General features: G+C 39.2%; 1 protein-coding gene across 1 annotated transcript in view; it reads left to right on the top strand.

The window, feature by feature from the left end:
- LOC149169055 (uncharacterized) overlaps window positions 1–19,914 on the top strand; it is a 541,452-nt gene that overhangs the window by 249,375 nt on the left and 272,163 nt on the right. Inside the window, exon 9 of the mRNA XM_089428542.1 lies at window positions 1,938–2,075. Within this exon, the coding sequence (XP_089284668.1) occupies window positions 1,938–2,075 (138 nt within the window). The remainder of the gene's footprint in view (window positions 1–1,937; window positions 2,076–19,914) is intronic.

The raw sequence follows: 19,914 nt of genomic DNA, 5'->3' as shown, positions 1-19,914 counted from the left end.
TCAGGAGTTCAGCATAATTTCACTATTTTGATTTTCAATCAGCTTCTTATTGATACTGATATTTGGTAATTCTGAATAAACAGGGCATATTTACATACTGATTGAAAATATTTATGGAAAAAGGTGCCCAGTCTTTCTTACAATTACATTAAGTGAATTATTGAAACCAATAATACTTGATGCAAGCTTTCTGCACAAAGAGAGAACTATTTTGCCTAAGTTACATGAAACATGTGACAACCTCGCTGCCACCCCTCTCTGGTGCCAGCCATGTTTCAGTACCAAAACCCTGAAGCATGGCTGAAACACGTTCCACTTTTCTGAAACACATGTCAGGCACCAAACCCCATGTTTTAGTGTTCCTGCATTGCGTTTCAGCATCCATATGGCACGTGTGGGGTGATACAATATGTTTGTGTGGTGCGTGTGGGCCGAAATCAAATTATTTTAAAAAGAAATAATTTATGAGTGGGGCAGCATAATATTCAACTGTAAGGCCCTACTAATATTATGTAATTAATGTCAATGTTAAGAATATGCTATGTAACTAATGGTAATGTTAAATTTTTAAAGTAAAAGGTTTAATCCTTTTACTTAACCTTTTAACATTATGATTAATTGGTTCAGAATGTTTGAGAATGGTTCCAACCTCATTGGATTTCATATGGAGAAAGTAGAATTCTAGATCCTACTCCAAATCAAGCAGACTTCACAAATTTTAGGATTTCAGGATTGAGGGGATTGCAACGTTTCCATTGGATTTTGTCATGTACTAGGGTATGGAACTAGTATTTAATCAAGAGCACCAAGCCCTCTATGTACCTTGATGCTACTGGAATTGGTTATTGAACTCCTCTATCATGATCCTAGAAAATGTGTACATCACTCAAACAAAATCTGGATTTGATTATTTTAATGCTTAGAGGGTGATATTGATGATGGGGATCACAATATAAGCAATGATTTTGATGATAATTTTGATATTTGTTGTAGCATGATTTTCTTGAGTCTTGAGTCCTGGGCATTGGCACTTGGTCAATTATTCGTGAATTTGTATCTGCATTCTAAATTATAATGTTAAAACTTAAAAATTTAATGCCTTCTTTCAAAGTTTCAATATATATATAACGTTTCTCCGTTTTCTGGTTTTTTGGGGGTCACGTTTGCATCACGTTTCTGTTTCCCTGTACCATGTAACTTAGTATTTTGTCAAATGTGTTTGGTTGTCTTTTGATGAGGAAGGCAAGTTGTTTGAAATGCATTGCTGATTAGGCTTTTCATTTTGTGAAATTGTGTCTTGAAACTGTGGAACCTATTGAAGGTTCTTTTCTGGTTTTATTTTATGGTTGGTTTTCATGGTGAATGGTATAATTATGATTTGGTTAATATATAAAAACCTATATGACAATAATGTGTCTTATCGTGCTTTTCTCAGTGGAATTCCCATTGGGAAAGAACATTCTGAGGCCCTCAAGCATAAGAAGGGTATTTAAAGAAACAAATTCTAAAGTATGATGCAAATTGGTCATTTGGATCTGCATGTGGATGCAATATTTGTTGTGATCTATAAAATTTACTAACATTTGTATTAGTTGATTCAACAAATTATTTCTACCTTAGTATCCATTGTATCCAGAGATTCAGATACTTCCATATTTTGTGCTCTATAGTATATTAATATCTTGATACACGAGCAGCTATCTGGAGATTTTTAAGTTGAGAAATTACAAGAGAAGGAAATAATATATAAATTTGGTGGAAAAAATGAGTGCTTCTTCCCTACCACTAGTTCTCTGTTCACTTTCTATTTGTTCATGATTTCGAAGGATTATTGTTTAAACATTAGGGGTGGTATTGAATTTGGCTTCTGAAGGAAATCCTAATGCCTTTTTGTTTCTGAAAGGTTTTAAACTTATTATGTTACTTGCCTCAACCAGGAAGGTGTGAAAATAGCAGTATCTGATAGTGAAATTCGAAGCACGACCCAAGGAAATGCTAGTGCAACTGGTCAAAGCTATGATGCTGGAAGTCCATCAGATATTCTTCGTGAACTGCCTGCTCCTGCAACCCTTGTGGTAACCATTTCTTATTATATATAATGTTTAAACTTGGAATAGTTTTGGCATCCAGATTTTTGGCAACTCTCATTTCTTTATTTTTATATGTAAACGACAGTCTGAAGATATTGTGGAGCACTTTATTAGTGGTAGTATTTTTTTCAAAAAAGTTATACTATTATTACTATCTTTTTTTTGTTGCTTTTTTCCTATAATTCTTTCAGTAAATGGGTGGTATGGTGTTGCACACCAAAGTCAACGCTGAAGGAGGCCTATCATACTCCATGGTGGCCAAATAGGTGAAGAATAAATCACATACAATCACACATCATACACACACAACTGTGCCAGGAGGGGATCTTACTCCTTTTGCCCAGGCAGGGTTTGGTGCTTCAAGATTTGGTGGAAGATTCCATCGATCCATTATCTTGTCTATTCCAGAGGAAGTTGCTTTTAGTTTTTCCCAAGGAGGTAGAGGTGACTTTTGAAGTTCAGAAAAGAGATACAATTCTGTAGTGGCTTCCATCAATGTCTTTCCATCCCTCCTTGGTACTGTATGTACATATGGATTTGGTTCTATCCTGATAGACATTTAGTTCATTTATTAGTAGGATCTTGCTGACTGTGTAGGGTCTACAAGTAACAATCGAAAATAATATTGTGAATCTAGGATGGCAGCATAAAGATATGGTTATGGGTAGAAGTGTTAGAGTACTGAAATATAAATCAAATAATCCTCCTACCACTATAAATTAATGGGTGTAATGAACAAAGTTCGTATACTCAGAGGAATGCTCTGATACCAATGTAACGAACAAAGTTCAGTTACGCTCTGATACCAATGTAACAAAGTTTGTATACTTCAGCGGTATGCTCTAGCATCTGATACCAATATAACGAACAAAATTCTTATTTCACATTAATCTTTAGAATACTTCGAAGACAAAGACATTCATTGTTGGACAAGTAATTATATATAAGAATATTTGAATACCAGTGAAATGATTACAAATGAGGGTGATGACTTGCTTATATACCTAGGCAGATATCTCTTCACCAATGGTCATGTCCTTAGGGACATACCTCTTCATTAACTAATTACTACTTAATTAATCATTCTTTATTATTATTATTGTTTACATTATTTGTATTATTTTATATATATCTAAGTTGCAGGAAACGTGGGCAGGGGGTCCGTTTCCCTAGGGGAAACGAAACGAAACTCGTTTCCCCGTACCGTACGGCCTGGAAACGCGTTTCCGGCCGTACGACCACGTTTCCCGAAACGGAAACGTGGCCGTACGGCCGAAAACGCGTTTCCAGGCCGTACGTGCCACGTTTCCCCAAAAAAACACTTGTTTTTTTATTTTTTTATTTTTAATTTGTTTTTAAATTTTTTTAGGGTTTCCAGGTAGTTCTAGAAACCTATTCTAAAGTTATAAAAGAGCAGCTTGGCTCATTCTCTCATCACACTATTCAGCAAGTCATTTCTCTTGGAGACTGGCAGTTGTTTCAGCTAGGGTGTTTTGAGCAGTGAGCAAAGTAGATTTCAGCAGCAGGAGAAAGAGATTTCAGCGGCAAGAGAAAGAGATTTCAGCAGGAGATTTCAGTAGCAGCAAATTTGGCTCAGCTGCAACCATATTTCTCTCTTTTCTGGCGTTTCGGGGTAGTCTCAACCACAGATAATAATGATTGCACATATATATAATAATAATTTCGGGGTAGTATCATTCATGCTTTATGATTGCACATATATATAATAATAATTTTTAAATATTTTTAATATATATATATATATATATATATATATATATATATTCGCGTTTCCCCGTTTCCAAAATTTGGGGAGGTCGCGTTTCGTTTCGCTTCCCGTTTCGGAAACTCGTTTCCGTTTCCCCGTTTCGTGCAACTTAGATATATATTTTATTCATAACAATGGGTAATCGCTGATATGTTTAAATCTGGAAAATACTTCTCAAAAATGAGGGGTCAAATCCACACTTGGTTCAAAACCCATATTTTTATTATTGCAGATTTTGTTTTCAACAAGCTGAAACTTGAATTTTCACTTCTAAATGTGTTCAAATACAACCTGAAAGTGAAGAAAAAGAAAGAGTTTGAAGAGATATACGTTTAGTCTCAAAATTCTCTTGATAGGGTTTCACTTACCTTGTGAATTTACTGCTGTAAATTGAAATTATAGACCTACAAAACCCTTGCTTGAATTGCTTATAATTAATATTTATCGGCACAATACAAGAAACTATACATTCCTTGGTCCAATTGGATAACATTTAAAAGAAAACCTAAGTGAGAGAACTAGTTGAAAAATATGAATATAAGCTCAAGCTAATGAAATATTTTTTAGTTTTAGTATTTTTCGATTTTTTATTTTTTTAATATTTATACATAGAATTTTGGAAAAAGATTTTGGATTTTTGAAAATAATGGAGGTGAAGTGAGGCTTACCTTGCTCCTCTAATGACCTCTTCCGGCACCGAATTGTGATCACAACCCTTTTTAAATCAATTTTATGCTTTTTGGAAAAGAAGTGAGTTTGGAGCCTTGAACTAGTTGCCTCCACTCTTGTTTAGGATTTTCATTAGTGCCCAAATCTAACTAGGAGTGATTTCTTTGTGAAATACCTCCAGTCAAATGGATCAACTGTGAGATCAGGAGATCTCTTGCCCTTGAAGGAGGAATCCCCTATGAAGATTTGTTGAACAATGAGACTTTGAAAACACTAACCTCAACAATGATGAAGTGAGGCCTAGCGACCAATCCTTCTTTATCGACATGACTAAGTAGCCCTTGAATGGATTGATCTAAAATCTTTGTATAACTTGGGAAAACCTGCAAAAATTCTTATAGAAGCACACTATCTAATGATAATGCCAAGAAGAGGGAGAATGGTCTCCAAAGTATTGATATGGATTAGGGCATTCTCCCTAGGTTAGGTTGACCAGGATTAGGGAGAATGGTCTAGAGTATTGATATGATAGTATTAGGGACAAACATTCTCCCTGTGTCAAGTATGACCGAAATTAGGGAGAATGGTCGAGCAAAGGACAATCATTCTTCCTATGTCAAGTATGTTGACCAAAATTAGGAAGAATGGTCTTAGAGGCCCAGGACCACTTAGTTGAGTGGGTGTCTTTCCACATTAGGCTCAGACTCTCCAGATAGGTTGAGTGAGCACACTTAGCAGTGTGCTCGAAATTACTCATGAAGAGTGAGGCATTTGGAGAGTCACCATGAGTCAAAGATATTGGCCGAAATGATGGTGAACCAAGACTACTCTGTATGCCATGTGTTAGAGGGACCAAATTATGGTGACTAGTTGATGCTAATCTCGTACTATGTGTTAGGAGTATCGACTAGGATTATGGGGATGATGTACTATAGGTCAGAGTTATTGACCAGAATTATGGTACCTAGTTGATGCTGTAGATATTTACCATAGCTCAAAGATATTGACCACAATTATTGTAATCAGATGATGTTGATGCTGATAATAAATAATGAACCTTTTCTTTAGAGAAATTTGTCAACAAGAGAACATCTTACAATTGTTATGAATACCTCCATAGTTAAGAGGGAGTGTTGAATTTTTTTAGCTATGGTCGGTCTTCATAATTATTATTTTGGCCCTCCAAATAAATGTAATAATATATTCAAGACATGTTCTTCGTGTCAACTTCAAAAAGAGGGAAATTTGAATTTTCAAATTATGTATTTTTGCCTCCAAAAGTAAGGTCGGCTTCAAGTTGGCTCATCCCTAAAGTATTAGGGCTCATTTAAATTTTATATAAAGACCATTCGACCTCCTTCAAAGTGTTGAAGAAAGTGTAACTAGGTTCGGTCTTCATAAATGTACTTTTCATATTTGTATTTATTCAAGAAAAAAAATATTATTTTAATATTATTTTTCAATGAGTTTCTTGCTCATTGAAGTAGATCAAGCACATGGTTAAGTGATTCTAGGAAGTCAAAAGGTCAATATATTTATAAGACCCTTAGAGGGCATGTTGCACTCTATATAAGGTCAAAGGAATATGTTCAAGACAAGTGTAAGTCCTCTCCATGCAACAACATCCTCCAAAAGAAGCAAAACAAAGAAAATAATGAAGATATGGTCAAGTCGGCTTGAAGACAGAATGTTGGCCAAATGTCGTCCTAGAGGAGGGACAATCCTCTATATATAGAGGCTGTCCACTCCCTCTCAACATCATCAAGTATCACTGAAATCAGCGAAGTGAAGTAGCCGAAAAAGAGAAGGGAAAGTCTAGTCTAAAGGGTCTCCAAGACAAGCGAAGGAAGGAGGAAGAAGGCCGAAGAGAAGAGGACTGTTTCTAGGGCTAGAAACAATCACACGTGTGAAGAAGAGGAGGGTAAGTTTGCGGCATAACAACAACCAGAGAGCTGTCCATGAAATATCATTGTTTGGGTGAGAAATCTAGCCTACAAGGACTCCCAAGCCTAGCGAAGGTGAAAGGAACCTAATTCACTAAGGTTACCCTCCACACGTGGGAAAACTAGGGCAATAGAACAACAATACACTCATACACCCATATCTCAAGAAGGATCTCGTTTGGTCAACAAAAGAAGTCTACTTGAGCAAAGGATAAAAGAGGAACATCTCATCTAGAAGGCTCACTCAAGGAAGGTCAATCTCTAGACAAGAAACAAAGAAGGAAGACGAAGTGCTGGAACGAGGAAGTCTATGTGTTGGGGAACCAAGTGCAGAGAAGAGGAAGGACTTGACTTGTGCTTGGAGGACATCCTAGTCAAGGGTCTAGGGTTTGGCATTGATCATTAAGAAGCTTCAATAAAAGAAACTTACCAAAGGGTTTTCCTCCCTAAGAGAGAGAGGTTTTGGCCCTCGCAGAGAGCTAACATGTGTGTTCTTGTCTTTATGTTTTTGGTAGCAGTTTGATGAAACACACTCACTAATAATAAGAAGAAGATCAAGCTAAGATAATTGTAAAAGTGCTTCACAAATTGTTATCAAGTCAAGAAGAGTCACACTTCACCTAATTGCCCTAGATTTTTCAACACAAAGGGAAATTCAGTTCATCTCCTGTTCAAGGAAATTCACATTACATCTGATCAAGTGAAGGAAGAAAGGCGAGGGCAGATTGAAGTGAGGAAGCAAGTTGAGTTTTTGTACATAACTAATCTCTGTAGGAAGATCGAATTTCTAAACCAGGCAGAAGGTCGAATTTTGATAAGAGATATTTCTTGGGCAGAAGATGTAATCTCTAAGGCACAACAGACCAAGTTTATAAGGCTACTTGTTTGCTTGACCAGGTTTGACCTAGGTCTATTTATGGTCAGTTTGACCTCTGCTTTTATTGGAAAGATAATGTTGTATCTCTTGTTGAATTGACTAATTTCTCTAAGGAAAAGGTTGATGGGTTTTCCTAGGGTAAAATTCTTGTGTTTCTTGTTTAACTGTCTCTTTATGATCCTGCTGGCATTTTGTTTCTACTATTGATGTCTTTTGTGTAATTACTTTGTGATGAATGTGAATGAAAGAAAGATTAAATTAAGAAATCATGAGAAGTAATGATCAACATAGAAGACCTATGAAAAATCAATAGTTTGCACCAAATGAAGTTTTTATCATGGCATAATAATCTCACATTTTTACAACACACAAATGAGGTGAGGAACTAGCCTTATATAATTTTGTTTCTAATGGCTAATTTGAAACCCTCCTTCAAAACAACGAGAAAACTTGTCATCCACAACTTTGAGACTAAGCTTCTTTAAAGAGAAATTGAATTTTTACTAGTGGCTCCTTCAACAACAAGGGGTCGATTTGGTTACAGAAGGCCAAATGATTAGCTTTAGAGGCTTGACATGCTTTTACTTGACTTGGATTGAGGTTAATTTGAGTGGATTAGGGTTGTTTGACTTGAAGCAACCCCCCAATGGCTGTATAAGGTCCAATGACTTGTTTGACTTGCCTCAAAAGCCTCAATGCCTTGATTTTTGGTGCTCAATGTCTCTCTTAGTGAAGTCTACTTGCTCCATTTGCTTCATTAAGATGCTTTTTCCTTTTTCTTTGATGACTTGCCTTTGATTTTGAGTAAATTTGACCTTTCCTTCCTTTGACTTGGTTAAATATTCCCTTAAATTCCCTTGGAAGGCTATCCTAACCTCCACATGTGTGGCCGACACCCTTGAAAAGTGATCCCAAATGTGAATGTCCAATTCCCTAGTTGATCTAAAGATTCCGGGACATGGTTATCTTGCAAATAAATTGTAGATGACTATTGGTACCTTGCATGCCCCATTTGACCTCAAAATTCTATTTAGAAGCCCACATGTGCCACAAAAAGAGGATGACTCCTTTGATTGAGTACATCTTTCTTTTGCTTCATAATTTTTGAAAAATTCCAAGTGGTATGTAAAGTACAAAATTTGTTAGCAATCTAGGTCTTTCTTGACATTTGACCCCTAGGACCTTGTGCATTGAGATCCACCAACTGCCTTGGGAAATGCAAACTGTTGGAAAATGTGAGATTGCCATGTTAAAGAACTGTGACATGATGAATATAATGATACAAACAATGTTTGTTATCACACAAATATTTATACTATATGGAATATGGGAGTATCCATAATAAGATAAACAATATTTTTATATAAATGTTTTTTAGTATAGAAGTGATATGATTGAATACAATGATGGGCCCCATATAAATATTAGGTGAGAGTGTCCTTTTGTAAGGAGTCGTCTTTTTGAGACATGCCATTTCAAAATTGTTAATTTATATTATTTATTATTTGTATTATTCCATATTCATATTCATAATGTTACCCACCAAAATGGGTAACCCTATAGAAGACTCCCGCGTTGGACATCCAACCAGCCAACATCCCCTGATATTCACTTGTTGATGATGATATGCCATGTGTCTTCGCCATTTACATCAGCCACATACCTATTGTCATCTGGTATTTCCTCTTGAATGAAGGTGGGCTGCTATTCAAAAGGTACTTTGATAATTTTGCAGTTGACGAGTGCTTATACTTGTTTGTTTTGGGCATTTAGAATGGATAAAGGGTGATATGGAAGATTGAACGATCTTGACTATAAATTTGTTCTCTCTTCTTACCACAGGGTTAATCTTTTGCCTTAGTCTTGTGGAACCTCCCTTAAGGCCTTAGGGTTATAAGAGGGACACTACTTGGAAAACCTGGATTGAGATAGTGTGTTCTTCTTCCCCTAGATCATACTTGACACTTTCCTTGCCACATTACAAGCCCCTCTATACCATCTCCATTCTTCGGGTCTAACTTGTCATTGGTTCTTTGGGATTTGGCACTCTCTTGTGCACACTCCTGGAGTAGGGACAAGAAACATTGCCTTGGAGGTTGATGCAGCTAAGTGAAGCATAATGTGGCGACAATAAAAGAAAAAGAAGAAAATCAAAATGCAAAAGATAACGCATGGGAAAAATCCTAGCATGAGCTCTACCCTCCTCATTTGGCCATCAATTGGTTCCTTAGCAGTTGATGCTCCATCTCATCGAAAATAACCTTTGCATGTCTCAACCCTGATGCGCGATGAATTGTCTCATATTAAGGGGTAAAATTAATGCTACATCATAAAGAGAAAGGTCTAGCCCTTTATCTATGCACCCAAAATTAAAAGAATTAATGTGAAAATGTAAAAGGAGCACTAGCGGGGTGAAAAAAGCAGGCCGAGTAGGGTAACTCATGAAAATTTGTGAATCTAGACACAAAAATCCTACTACAGTTATTGGTTTAGCTTCTCCTACTTGTTATTTCATTCAACAAGTTATTTAATTTATAAACAATGATGAAAAACACTACTGAAGACCACTGAAATATAGATCATATACTGAAACAATAGATGAGACAAACACACAAGTGACACCGTTATTTTTGGACAACACATCCCCGGAAAAACCCAATGCGGGAAAATCGGTGCAAAAGGTAGAGGGTTTGTATTATTAAGCAAGCAAAATATGAGTACAACAGGTTGCCTCTCACATCGGCTAACCTTTCTGAGAAATCATGACAATAAGAAATACATATGAGGGTTTACCTTGTTTCTTAAGCCACAACTGATCCAATGAGTGATCTAGCTCCTCCCGGCACACACTGCGAAGTCCCTATGCAATCACTGCATGGGCTAGCATCTTGCCTTTAGAAGACTGCATCACCCCTTCTGCTGGATCGATCTGCTGGATGAAGACTATTGTTCAGCCCTCCCGGCTCAGAATCTCACTTCTCTAGCAAAATCTCGGACTATTGACGAATACTCTGTATTGCCACTACAAGAGACCCTCCTGTCCTGCGTCAGCTCTGTGTGAGCCCCTCCTGGGTTGTGTAGGCCTCTGCGCTGCCTCCCTGATGCTCAAGCTGCCTCTTTGATGCTATTGCTGCCTCTTTGCTTGGTACTCTTTGGCTCAGAACCATCTGTCCAATCCAAATCTTTGCTTCTGCCCCTTTCACTGCAACTCCGATAACTAGTTCTATTTTCTCAGCAAACCACGCTGCAGAAAAATCGAACTGATTTGATCACTTGGTGTATCTCCAACTGACCCTCAAGCCTCCTCTTATACTTTTCTTGTTGATGAATCAACAACCGAGATGAAGTCCCTAATCAATGGCTAAGATTAAAACAATCTTGATCCTCGTCTCTTAGAATCTTCTCACCCATCTTTTTATTAATACCCATTAATACTTATATTTTCCTAAGTTTAGACTTAGGAGCTCCATTAAAAATATTAATTATTTTAATAACTCACAATTTGGGTGGAATTTCTCCAAACGATTTCTGGGTCTTGGAGATCTTAAGTATTCTAGCCTCTCCACAAAATTTCGGAGCTAGAGCACATTCAATGCTACCCAAAATCAACAACTCATGCTTCCATGGTTGCTCCATCCTTTACATCTATAAGCTCAAGATGTGGATCCCCATTAGATGGTCCCCTTGAGCTAATGATTGAAGGGTTGATCTTGGAAATGTCACTTCCCCTTAGGAGTTGGAAGCAGTTCATAGGGTTGACCAACCAATATCAAGGCAGGAAGCACCTTTATGGGTTTTGGTCTAGTTAGATATGAAAAGGTGATCCAAGTTTGAAGCAATGCTATCAGAACCGAATCGGTCACTGAACTGATCACTGAACCGAAAAACGTTGTTGATCGGGAACCAGTTGGAACCAGAAAAAAACCGGTTTACCAAAAACATATAAAATATTCATATTTTAAATAAAAAGCAGATATATTCATGTGCATCCATATGAATCCAAACCGTTTATACACAAATATGCAAAAGTTCTCATTTATATAGCAAGTAATAGTGCATATAAACAAAATAGCACTTACTGCAAAACGTCGCTGAACCAAAAAAGTTATAAACATCAAGAAGCAGGCACTAAAAGGCCTTTATAGTCCAAAATAACATGATAGATCATAGTATGATAGTACAGTCTAAAATACTACAGGCTACAACTACAACAAATCAATGATCAATGATCATCAGAATCATCATCCTGATCATCATGTGAAGAATGAGTAGCATCCAAGTCTGCAATGGGATTATGACTTGATTCCCCTAGCCCTGAAGTAGAAGTTGCTACTAGTGCTTCTTGTGAAAATTTATGAATCTAAAACTTTAGAAACCCCTACTACAATATCTGGTTTACTATCTCCTACTTGTTCTTTACATTAACAAGCTATTTAATAACATAAACATCAAAGTAAACACAATTGCAACCTTCACAAAGATAGAGATCAACAACTGAAATAAACTAAGACAACACAAGGGACAATGTTATTTTTGGACAATCGTCCCCGGAAAAGCCAAATTCGGGAAAACTGGTGCAACATATATGAGGGTTTTATTATTAAGTAGATTTTTGAATACAACTAGGGTGCTAGAAATGGCTCACGCTTCAAAGAATATATGTCGCAGTAGTACCTCTATCCGGAGACAGATATCTGGAAAATCAACAACCAGATGATCAACCCCATAGTGACTCTGACTGTTCCTTGTGTTGGACAATGGAAGCTGCTCCAAGCACTCCTTTGGAACTGTGTCACACTCTCTCGTCTAATCTGCTCTCAGTTTGTCCCACAGAACCTCCTCAACGCAACCTCTTCAGCCTAGTGTCAGCCTCTACAGCCCTCTGTGTTGTCTGCGTCAGCTTTTGCGGCTTTCTATGTCAGCCTTCGCGTCCTCTGCGTGTGCCTCTACGGCTTCTGTGTCCTCTGCGTCTGCCTCTACGGCTTCTGTGTCCTCTGCGTTGGCCTCTTTAGCCTTTGCATCAACCCTCCTAGCTCTGCACTGCCTCTTTCGACACTTTGTTGCCTCTCTGATATGTATTCTTCAGCCTTGGACCGAGTCCATTGCTGAACTACCCCTCATTGCAATTGATCTCGAACTCGATTTTCTCAACAAACCGAGCCCTAAAAAATCAAATTCTTGCTCTCTCTTGGCGTGTCTCCAATTGACCTTGAAGCGTCCTCTTTACTTTTCCTGTTGACGATTCAATGACTGAGTTTAAGTCCCTAATCAATGGCTAAGATTAGATCTGGCTTGATCCTTGTTATTTAGAACTTTCTCACCCATATTATATTAATACACATTAATATTTTAATTTTCCTAAGTTTAGACTTAGGAACCCCATTAAAAATATTAACTATTTTAATATCTCTTCATCTGGGTGGAATTTCTCCAAATGATTTTTGGGTCTTGGAGATCTCATGTGCCTTAGCCTCTCCACTAATTTTCATGGCTAGAGCACATCCGACGCTACCAAAAATCAACACTCCCTCTTACCGAGGAATGTGCTCTAGTAATGTTTCACCATAGAAACATCACACTGATCTTCCACATCTGTACTTGTGCTGATGCTTGGCCTGCTGCCTCACATCCCTTGCACTGCTGCTTCCTGTACTGCTGACACTGCCACTGCCACTGCCACTACCAGATCTGTACTGCAACTCTCTCTCAACATGCTGCATCATGTTGCCCATAGCACTGGCACTGCTAACTACTACACTGCAACTCAGTTACCGAGAAGTAAGTAACTGACTTCACCCAAACATTGACATCCCGGTCAGTTTGGAAGCCTCCTGATGCTGAAGCTACCTCTGCTGCTATCTTGTGCTCCCTCTACTGCCACTGCGCTGCTGCAACCTCTTCTGTGCCTCTCACACTGCTGCAACCTCCACTGCGCTGCTACAGACTTCTACACTCTAGCACTGCCTTGTCACTCCATCACACCTTGCTCCACCCAACATGTGTCAACATGCTACTGTCTTTAAGGGCTCTCGTAGTCGGATGTGATCCAAGAGTTTGGGCACCTCAAGGATCCTGCCCCTGCATGTAGTCCTCTTGACTACAACTCGATGTCACCTCACCTCTTCTCTAGAGGTGCATGAGCACTCCTGGCACAATTGTCATCAGCCTCGACATTTGTTAAATTGGAAACTAGGGCCAAACTCCATGTGGGTCAGCTTATTTATGGTAGCTGATATTTTTATTGGATCCCTCTCAATGAGAGGTGTAGGATTGATCCAAAGATCATCCGATTCCGATATTTATTTATGGAGATATGAATTTATTTAGATTATGGTTTTATTATCTAGCCGACCAGCTCTTACATAGGCTCAGGAAGCCCAAACATCATGATTATTCATCATATATGTTTTAGTATAAATATAGAGGACTTGAAGTCATTTCAATACACATTCTTGATGTGATCTCCTCTCCACGTCTTGGGTTTTTGGAGAAGGAGAGTCACAAAAAGAATACGCTGTCTTTGTTTGATGATGCCCTAGCCAACGTATGTTGATCCAACACAGGGACAAGGAGACTCCTTCAACACAGTCATGAATACATATATACATAGTCAAATGATGCTCTAACTCATTGCTAAGAAGAGGACTATTACGCTGCTCATGGAAACTCTCTTATATAACGTTGTTCATGGAGCCCTAGCTGTAGTAAGCCGCAGGCTTATGAGGATGCAAATAGAAATCTTGTAAGCTGGACCCTACGCGTTGTCATGACATTTATACGCTGGGAATAATTAACACGCAGTTTATATATATACATGCTGTCTCATATATCAACGCTGTCCAATGTTATATATATACACGCTGTTTCATATGATGTATATCAACGCTGTCCAATGTTATATACATGCTGTTTCATATGATGTATATCAACGCTGTCCAATGTTATATATATATACACACTGTTCATATAACATACCGCTGTTCATAAAGATCTATAGATACAGTTCATGAAGAGAAAATTCACACTGTTCATTATGAGGATATTCCGCTGTAAATGGAAACATATACGCAGGTATATGTAGACTGGAGACATATACGCAGATGTATGTAGACACCTATTCCACTGTTCAACGAAATACTTAATACGTAGCCATATATTCGCATAGCATGGTGATACGCTGGTCTCCAAGACGCAGATGAAGGAAGATGCTCCCAGCCACGTGAAGCTCTAAATCATCATAATGAACTACAGACATATGCAGCCCTAAACGCAAGTATCTATACGCTGTAGCCGCTATATATGAAGGAAGCTACAGGTCATGATGACACATACGCAGATCATTGATGACATTGATAAGCAGATCATGGAGACTTATGGATGCTGAACATGATGACACATACGCGGATCATAAAGGACTTCATACGCAAAACTATATACGTTGTACTTGATATGTAATTTAGGCACATCTAAGAGTAGTCTTGATGTGCTATGAAATTTTGAAGAGAAGATCTTAGTATCCTACAACATGATGTATGAGATCATGTGCATAGGCAGCATGAAGCATAATGATCAAAGGCAGCATGATGATGAACCAGATCATGGTCATGGATAGTATCATGATGAATGTAATCATAAGCATGGGCAGCTTGATGATTAATGAGATCATGGACATTAAAGCGCAGCATGAGATCATGAACATGAAGGGCAGCAGCATGATAAGATCATGGACATGGGGGGCATGATGATTATCATGATTAGTGCAGCATGGTGCAGTATGCTGTGGTGCAGCAAGAGGACCAGATGCATGATGATGATAGGTAAAGGAGTCATCTTGAGAATCCGTTGAAGTAGAATGTCTTCAACTGATCTCATCATTATACGAAATGATCTAATGCTAGATCTAGATAAGTCAAAGTGTTGACTTCTGTTGTAAATGTACTATCTCTCTCTCTCTCTCTCTTTCTCTGCTGAACTTTGAAGAAAATAAAAGAAGAATTGATCAAGGGTTTCCCCACACATTGTGGGGTTTGTCCCTGGCTCGCGCCACATCTTGTGTCCTCTTGTCTTGGCTTGTCTTCTGCGATTTATATTTATGTTCTGTCTGCAATTTACTTTATGCTGATGTGATTGCTAATATGGAAAAGAAATTAAATAAATTGCTCTAGCATAGAACATACAAAAAATTAACATGGAATTGGAGCTGAGGTGAAGACAATGCCCAAGCATGAGTTGGGACAAGACAAAAGGATCAATGGGTTCCTCATAATTCACCTAGAGTGAATATGAAGTAGAGAATGTTATCAGAATGACGCAACAGAAGTTTCTGATGGCATACCTAAAGATCACTTCATTGGGAAGTTCGGATCTAACGGTGGATGGAAAGGTAGATGTCTTGGTTATGAGTTCGGCCCTTATGCGAAGGAGTGTCCAAATGAAAGAGATGCAGGTCATCAAAGACACGACCGACTCTTCAAGGAAGCAAGGAACCCCAGGTAAGAAGAATCAAATATTTTTTCTGATAAAGAAGTGTTATCTTGTATTCTTTGGGAATTTGGCATATTGATTGTAGTGCTTCAAGGCACTTCATCGGATAGAATGGTGCACTCTCTAATTTGATAGAGATAGAAACAATTGTGGGATTACACTTGGAACCGATGCCACCTATCCTGAAAAGGGAATGGAAGTCAAAGGTTTTATGGTGGCGTTCGTCAATGGAAAGGTACGTGTTTGAAAATTAAATTTTCAAAGATGTTTTTGAGTTCAGGGTTGTATCAAGTTGCAGGAAGTCCACTGGGGACCATGTCCATTGACACAACACCGGAGGTCTGTGAGTCAGATGGTGACAGAGATGCCTGAATTCAAAAAGAGCATGAAGGTACATGTTTGAGATGTACCAAAGGAAAATCTTACAAGGGGACCATTCCCCCTCAGGTAGCAGCTCCACAGGTTTGGAACAACCCGAGGGGTTTGAGATTGATGATCAGGAATCTCATGTATGCTGGTGGAAGAAAGCCCTCTATGGCTTGAAGCAAAGCACCCCGGGCGTAATATGAGAGGATTGATAGTTGTCAGATGAAGCTGAGATTCACTAAGAGTGAAACCGATCCAAACCTTTACTCGAAGGTTGAGGATGATAGACCTCTCATACCGGCACCTATGTCTGACAGGTGCAAACCCTCTTATTTGTAGAAGACAGAGGGAGTTGGATTCCGGATGTGGAATGATAAACTGCAAGCCTGTGACTACCTCGAGGATCGTAAGTTATATGGTAGTGATGTCAGACCAGATTTGGGAATGCCTCTGAGTTTCATAAACTCATTCGCATTGATGTTCTTGGTGAACCTTCGTCTGGACATATGTTTTGCAGTTAGCATGGTGTGCTCATATTTGGTTTAGCCTCATTGGATTGGTGCCAAGAATCTTTTGAGATATTTTCAGGGCACAATCTCTCATGGATTGAGATACACTACCAGAAAGATGAAATTGCATTATTATTCGAACACTGAATGGGCAGGCAGTGTGGAGGATCACTAGAGCACTTTTCAGTGCTGGTTCTCTTTGGATTCTGCTTCGATGCAAGAAGCAGAAGTTGGTTGCTATAAGCACCGCCAAGACCGAATACACGGCTACGAGTATGATCTCGTATGAAGCTGCATGGTTGCAGAAGCTCTTAAGTGAAGAGGTGGGATTCGATTATTGAGAAATCCCGTATTCGACAATTGCTCCAGCAGACAGACATCAAATACTACCTTATTTGGGATATGGTAAGTCGATGAGCAAGGAGGCTCCATCGCACTGAGATGATGTACAGGTCAGAGCCCCGGGGGAAGAGCAAATTTGTGATTTTCCCGAACAACTTGGAGTCGTCGAGAGACCTTTGTAAAAGGGTCCTGCATGTTGCATACATTGAGCTCTGGGAGCTTTGGGGGGCTTGCGATTCTTACTGGAGCAACATACGACCACAGGGTGACTCACCCTCTCCTGGTGGTGCACTGGAACAACATGATTCGCTCTTTTGTGGGACAAGATGATTTGCTCTCTTATGGAACAGGATGATTCGCTCTCCTGTGTAGCAGGATGATTAGTTCTCTTGTGAGGCCTGGATTGATGTGTTCTCCTGCGAGGCCTGGATTGATGTGTTCTCCATGGCGGCCTAGATTGATGTGTTCTCCATGGCGGCCTGGATTGATGTGTTCTCCATGGCGGCCTGGATTAATGTGTTCTCCATGGCGATTGTAGTAGGATTGATGTGTTCTCCTGTGAGGACAGGATTGATTAGTTCCCCTGTGGAGGCATCCTACCCATGCAGTCTGGGACTCATGGGAAGTACCTCTCGTCTGATCAATGAGCAAGGAAATGAAGTTAGGGACCATAGTAGTACCGATGGACGCATCGTTGTATCTACCGTACTCCCTATGCTAGGATGACCTCCATTGATCTGGGATCAATGATATTGGTCTGGGACCAATGGTAGGAGTTGTACCATACTATGACACTGATTTCGGGTCAGTTGAGACTGGTCTGGGACCAGCGGTACATACTCTAAGACTAACTTCGGGTCAGTGCAGTACTGGTCTGGGACCAGTGAGAGTGGTACATACTATGACGCTAACTTCGGGTCGGTTGAGACTGGTCTGGGACCAGTGGTACACTCTCTAAGACTGCAATATTGGTCTGGGACTAGTGGTAGGAGTTGTACCATACTATGACACTGACTTCGGGTCGGTTGAGACTGGTCTGGGACCAGTGGTACATACTTTGAGACTGACTTCATGTCAGTACAATACTGGTCTGGGACCAGTGAGAGTGGTACATACTATGACGCTGACTTTGGGTCGGTTGAGACTAGTCTAAGACTAGTGTTACACTCTTTGAGACCGCGATATTGGTCTGGGACCAGTGGTAGGAGTGGTACTTACTATGAAGCTAACTTTGGGTTGGTTGAGACTGGTCTGGGACCAATGGTACGCACTTTGAGACTGACTTCAGGTCAATGGAGAATGGTATTAGACATTCTCGATCAATTCTTCTTCTTATAGTTCAGTAGAGCTAAGTTGAGCCGAGCAGAGCTAAGCAGAGCCAGCAGAGCTAAGTTGAGCAGAGCAGAGCTAAGCAGAGCCAACAGAGCCAGCCGAGCTGAGCAGAGCTGAGCAGAGTAGTGCAGAGCCAACAGAGCTGGGCAGAGCCGTGCAAGGTACTGATGACAGAGATAGTCCAGTCGGACATATGGATCAGCGGATGGAGTTCTCCCTAGTTGAGAGGGAGTGTTAAATTGGCAACTAGGGCCAAACTCCATGTGGGTCAGCTTATTTATGGTAGCTGATTTTTTAATTGGATCCCTCTCGTCGAGAGGTGTAGGATTGATCCAAAGATCATCCGATTCCGATATGTATTTATGGAGATATGAATTTATTTAGATTATGGTTTTATTATCTAGCCGGCCATCTCTTACGTAGGCTCAAGAAGCCCAAACATCATGACTATTCATCATATATGTTTTAGTATAAATATAGAGGACTTGAAGTCATTTCAATACACATTCTTGATGTGATCTCCTCTCCACGTCTTGGGTTTTTGGAGGAGAGTCACAAAAAGAATACGTTGTCCTTGTTTGATGATGCCCTAGCCAACGTATGGTGATCCAACACAGGGACAATGAGACTCCTTCAACGCAGTCATGAAGACATATATACACAGTCAAATGATGCTCTTAACTCATTGCTAAGAAGAGGACTATTATGCTGCTCATGGAAACTCTCTTATATAACGTTGTTCATGGAGCCCTAGCGGCAGTAAGCCGTAGGCTTATGAGGATGCAAACAAAAGTCTTGTAAGCTGGACCCTATGCGTTGTCATGACATTTATACGCTAGGAATAATTAACACGCAGTTTATATATATACAGGCTGTCTCATATATCAACGTTGTCCAATGTTATATATATACACGCTGTTTCATATGCTGTATATCAACGCTGTCCAATGTTATATACACGTTGTTTCATATGATATATATCAACGTTGTCCAATGTTATATATATACACACTGTTCATATAACATACCGCTGTTCATAAAGATCTATATATACAGTTCATGAAGAGAAAATTCACGCTGTTCATTGTGAGGATATTCCGCTATAAATGGAAACATATACGCAGGTATATGTAGACTGGAGACATATACGCAGATGTATGTAGACACCTATTCCACTGTTCAATGAAATACTTAATACGCAACCATATATTCGCATAGCATGGTGATACGCTGGTCTCCAAGATGCAGATGAAGGAAGATGCTCCCAGCAACGTGAAGCTCTAAATCATCGTAATGAACTACAGACATATGCAGCCCTAAATGCAAGTATCTATATGCTGTAGCTGCTGTATATGAAGGAAGCCACATGTCATGATGACACATACGCAGATCATTGATGACATTTATAAGCAAATCATGGAGACTTATGGATGCTAAACATGATGACACATACACAAATCATAAAGGACTTCATACACAAAACTATATACGTTGTACTTGATATGGAATCTAGGCACATCTAAGATTAGTCTTG

Source organism: Pinus tabuliformis, chromosome 4_2 (genome assembly GCF_031772625.1).
Source record: "Pinus tabuliformis cultivar Carrire ecotype Pingquan chromosome 4_2, CPIR1, whole genome shotgun sequence".
Lineage (NCBI taxonomy): Eukaryota > Viridiplantae > Streptophyta > Pinopsida > Pinales > Pinaceae > Pinus > Pinus tabuliformis.
The sequence above is the reverse complement of the archived record's forward strand: the minus strand, read 5'-3'. Positions and strand labels throughout refer to the sequence as shown.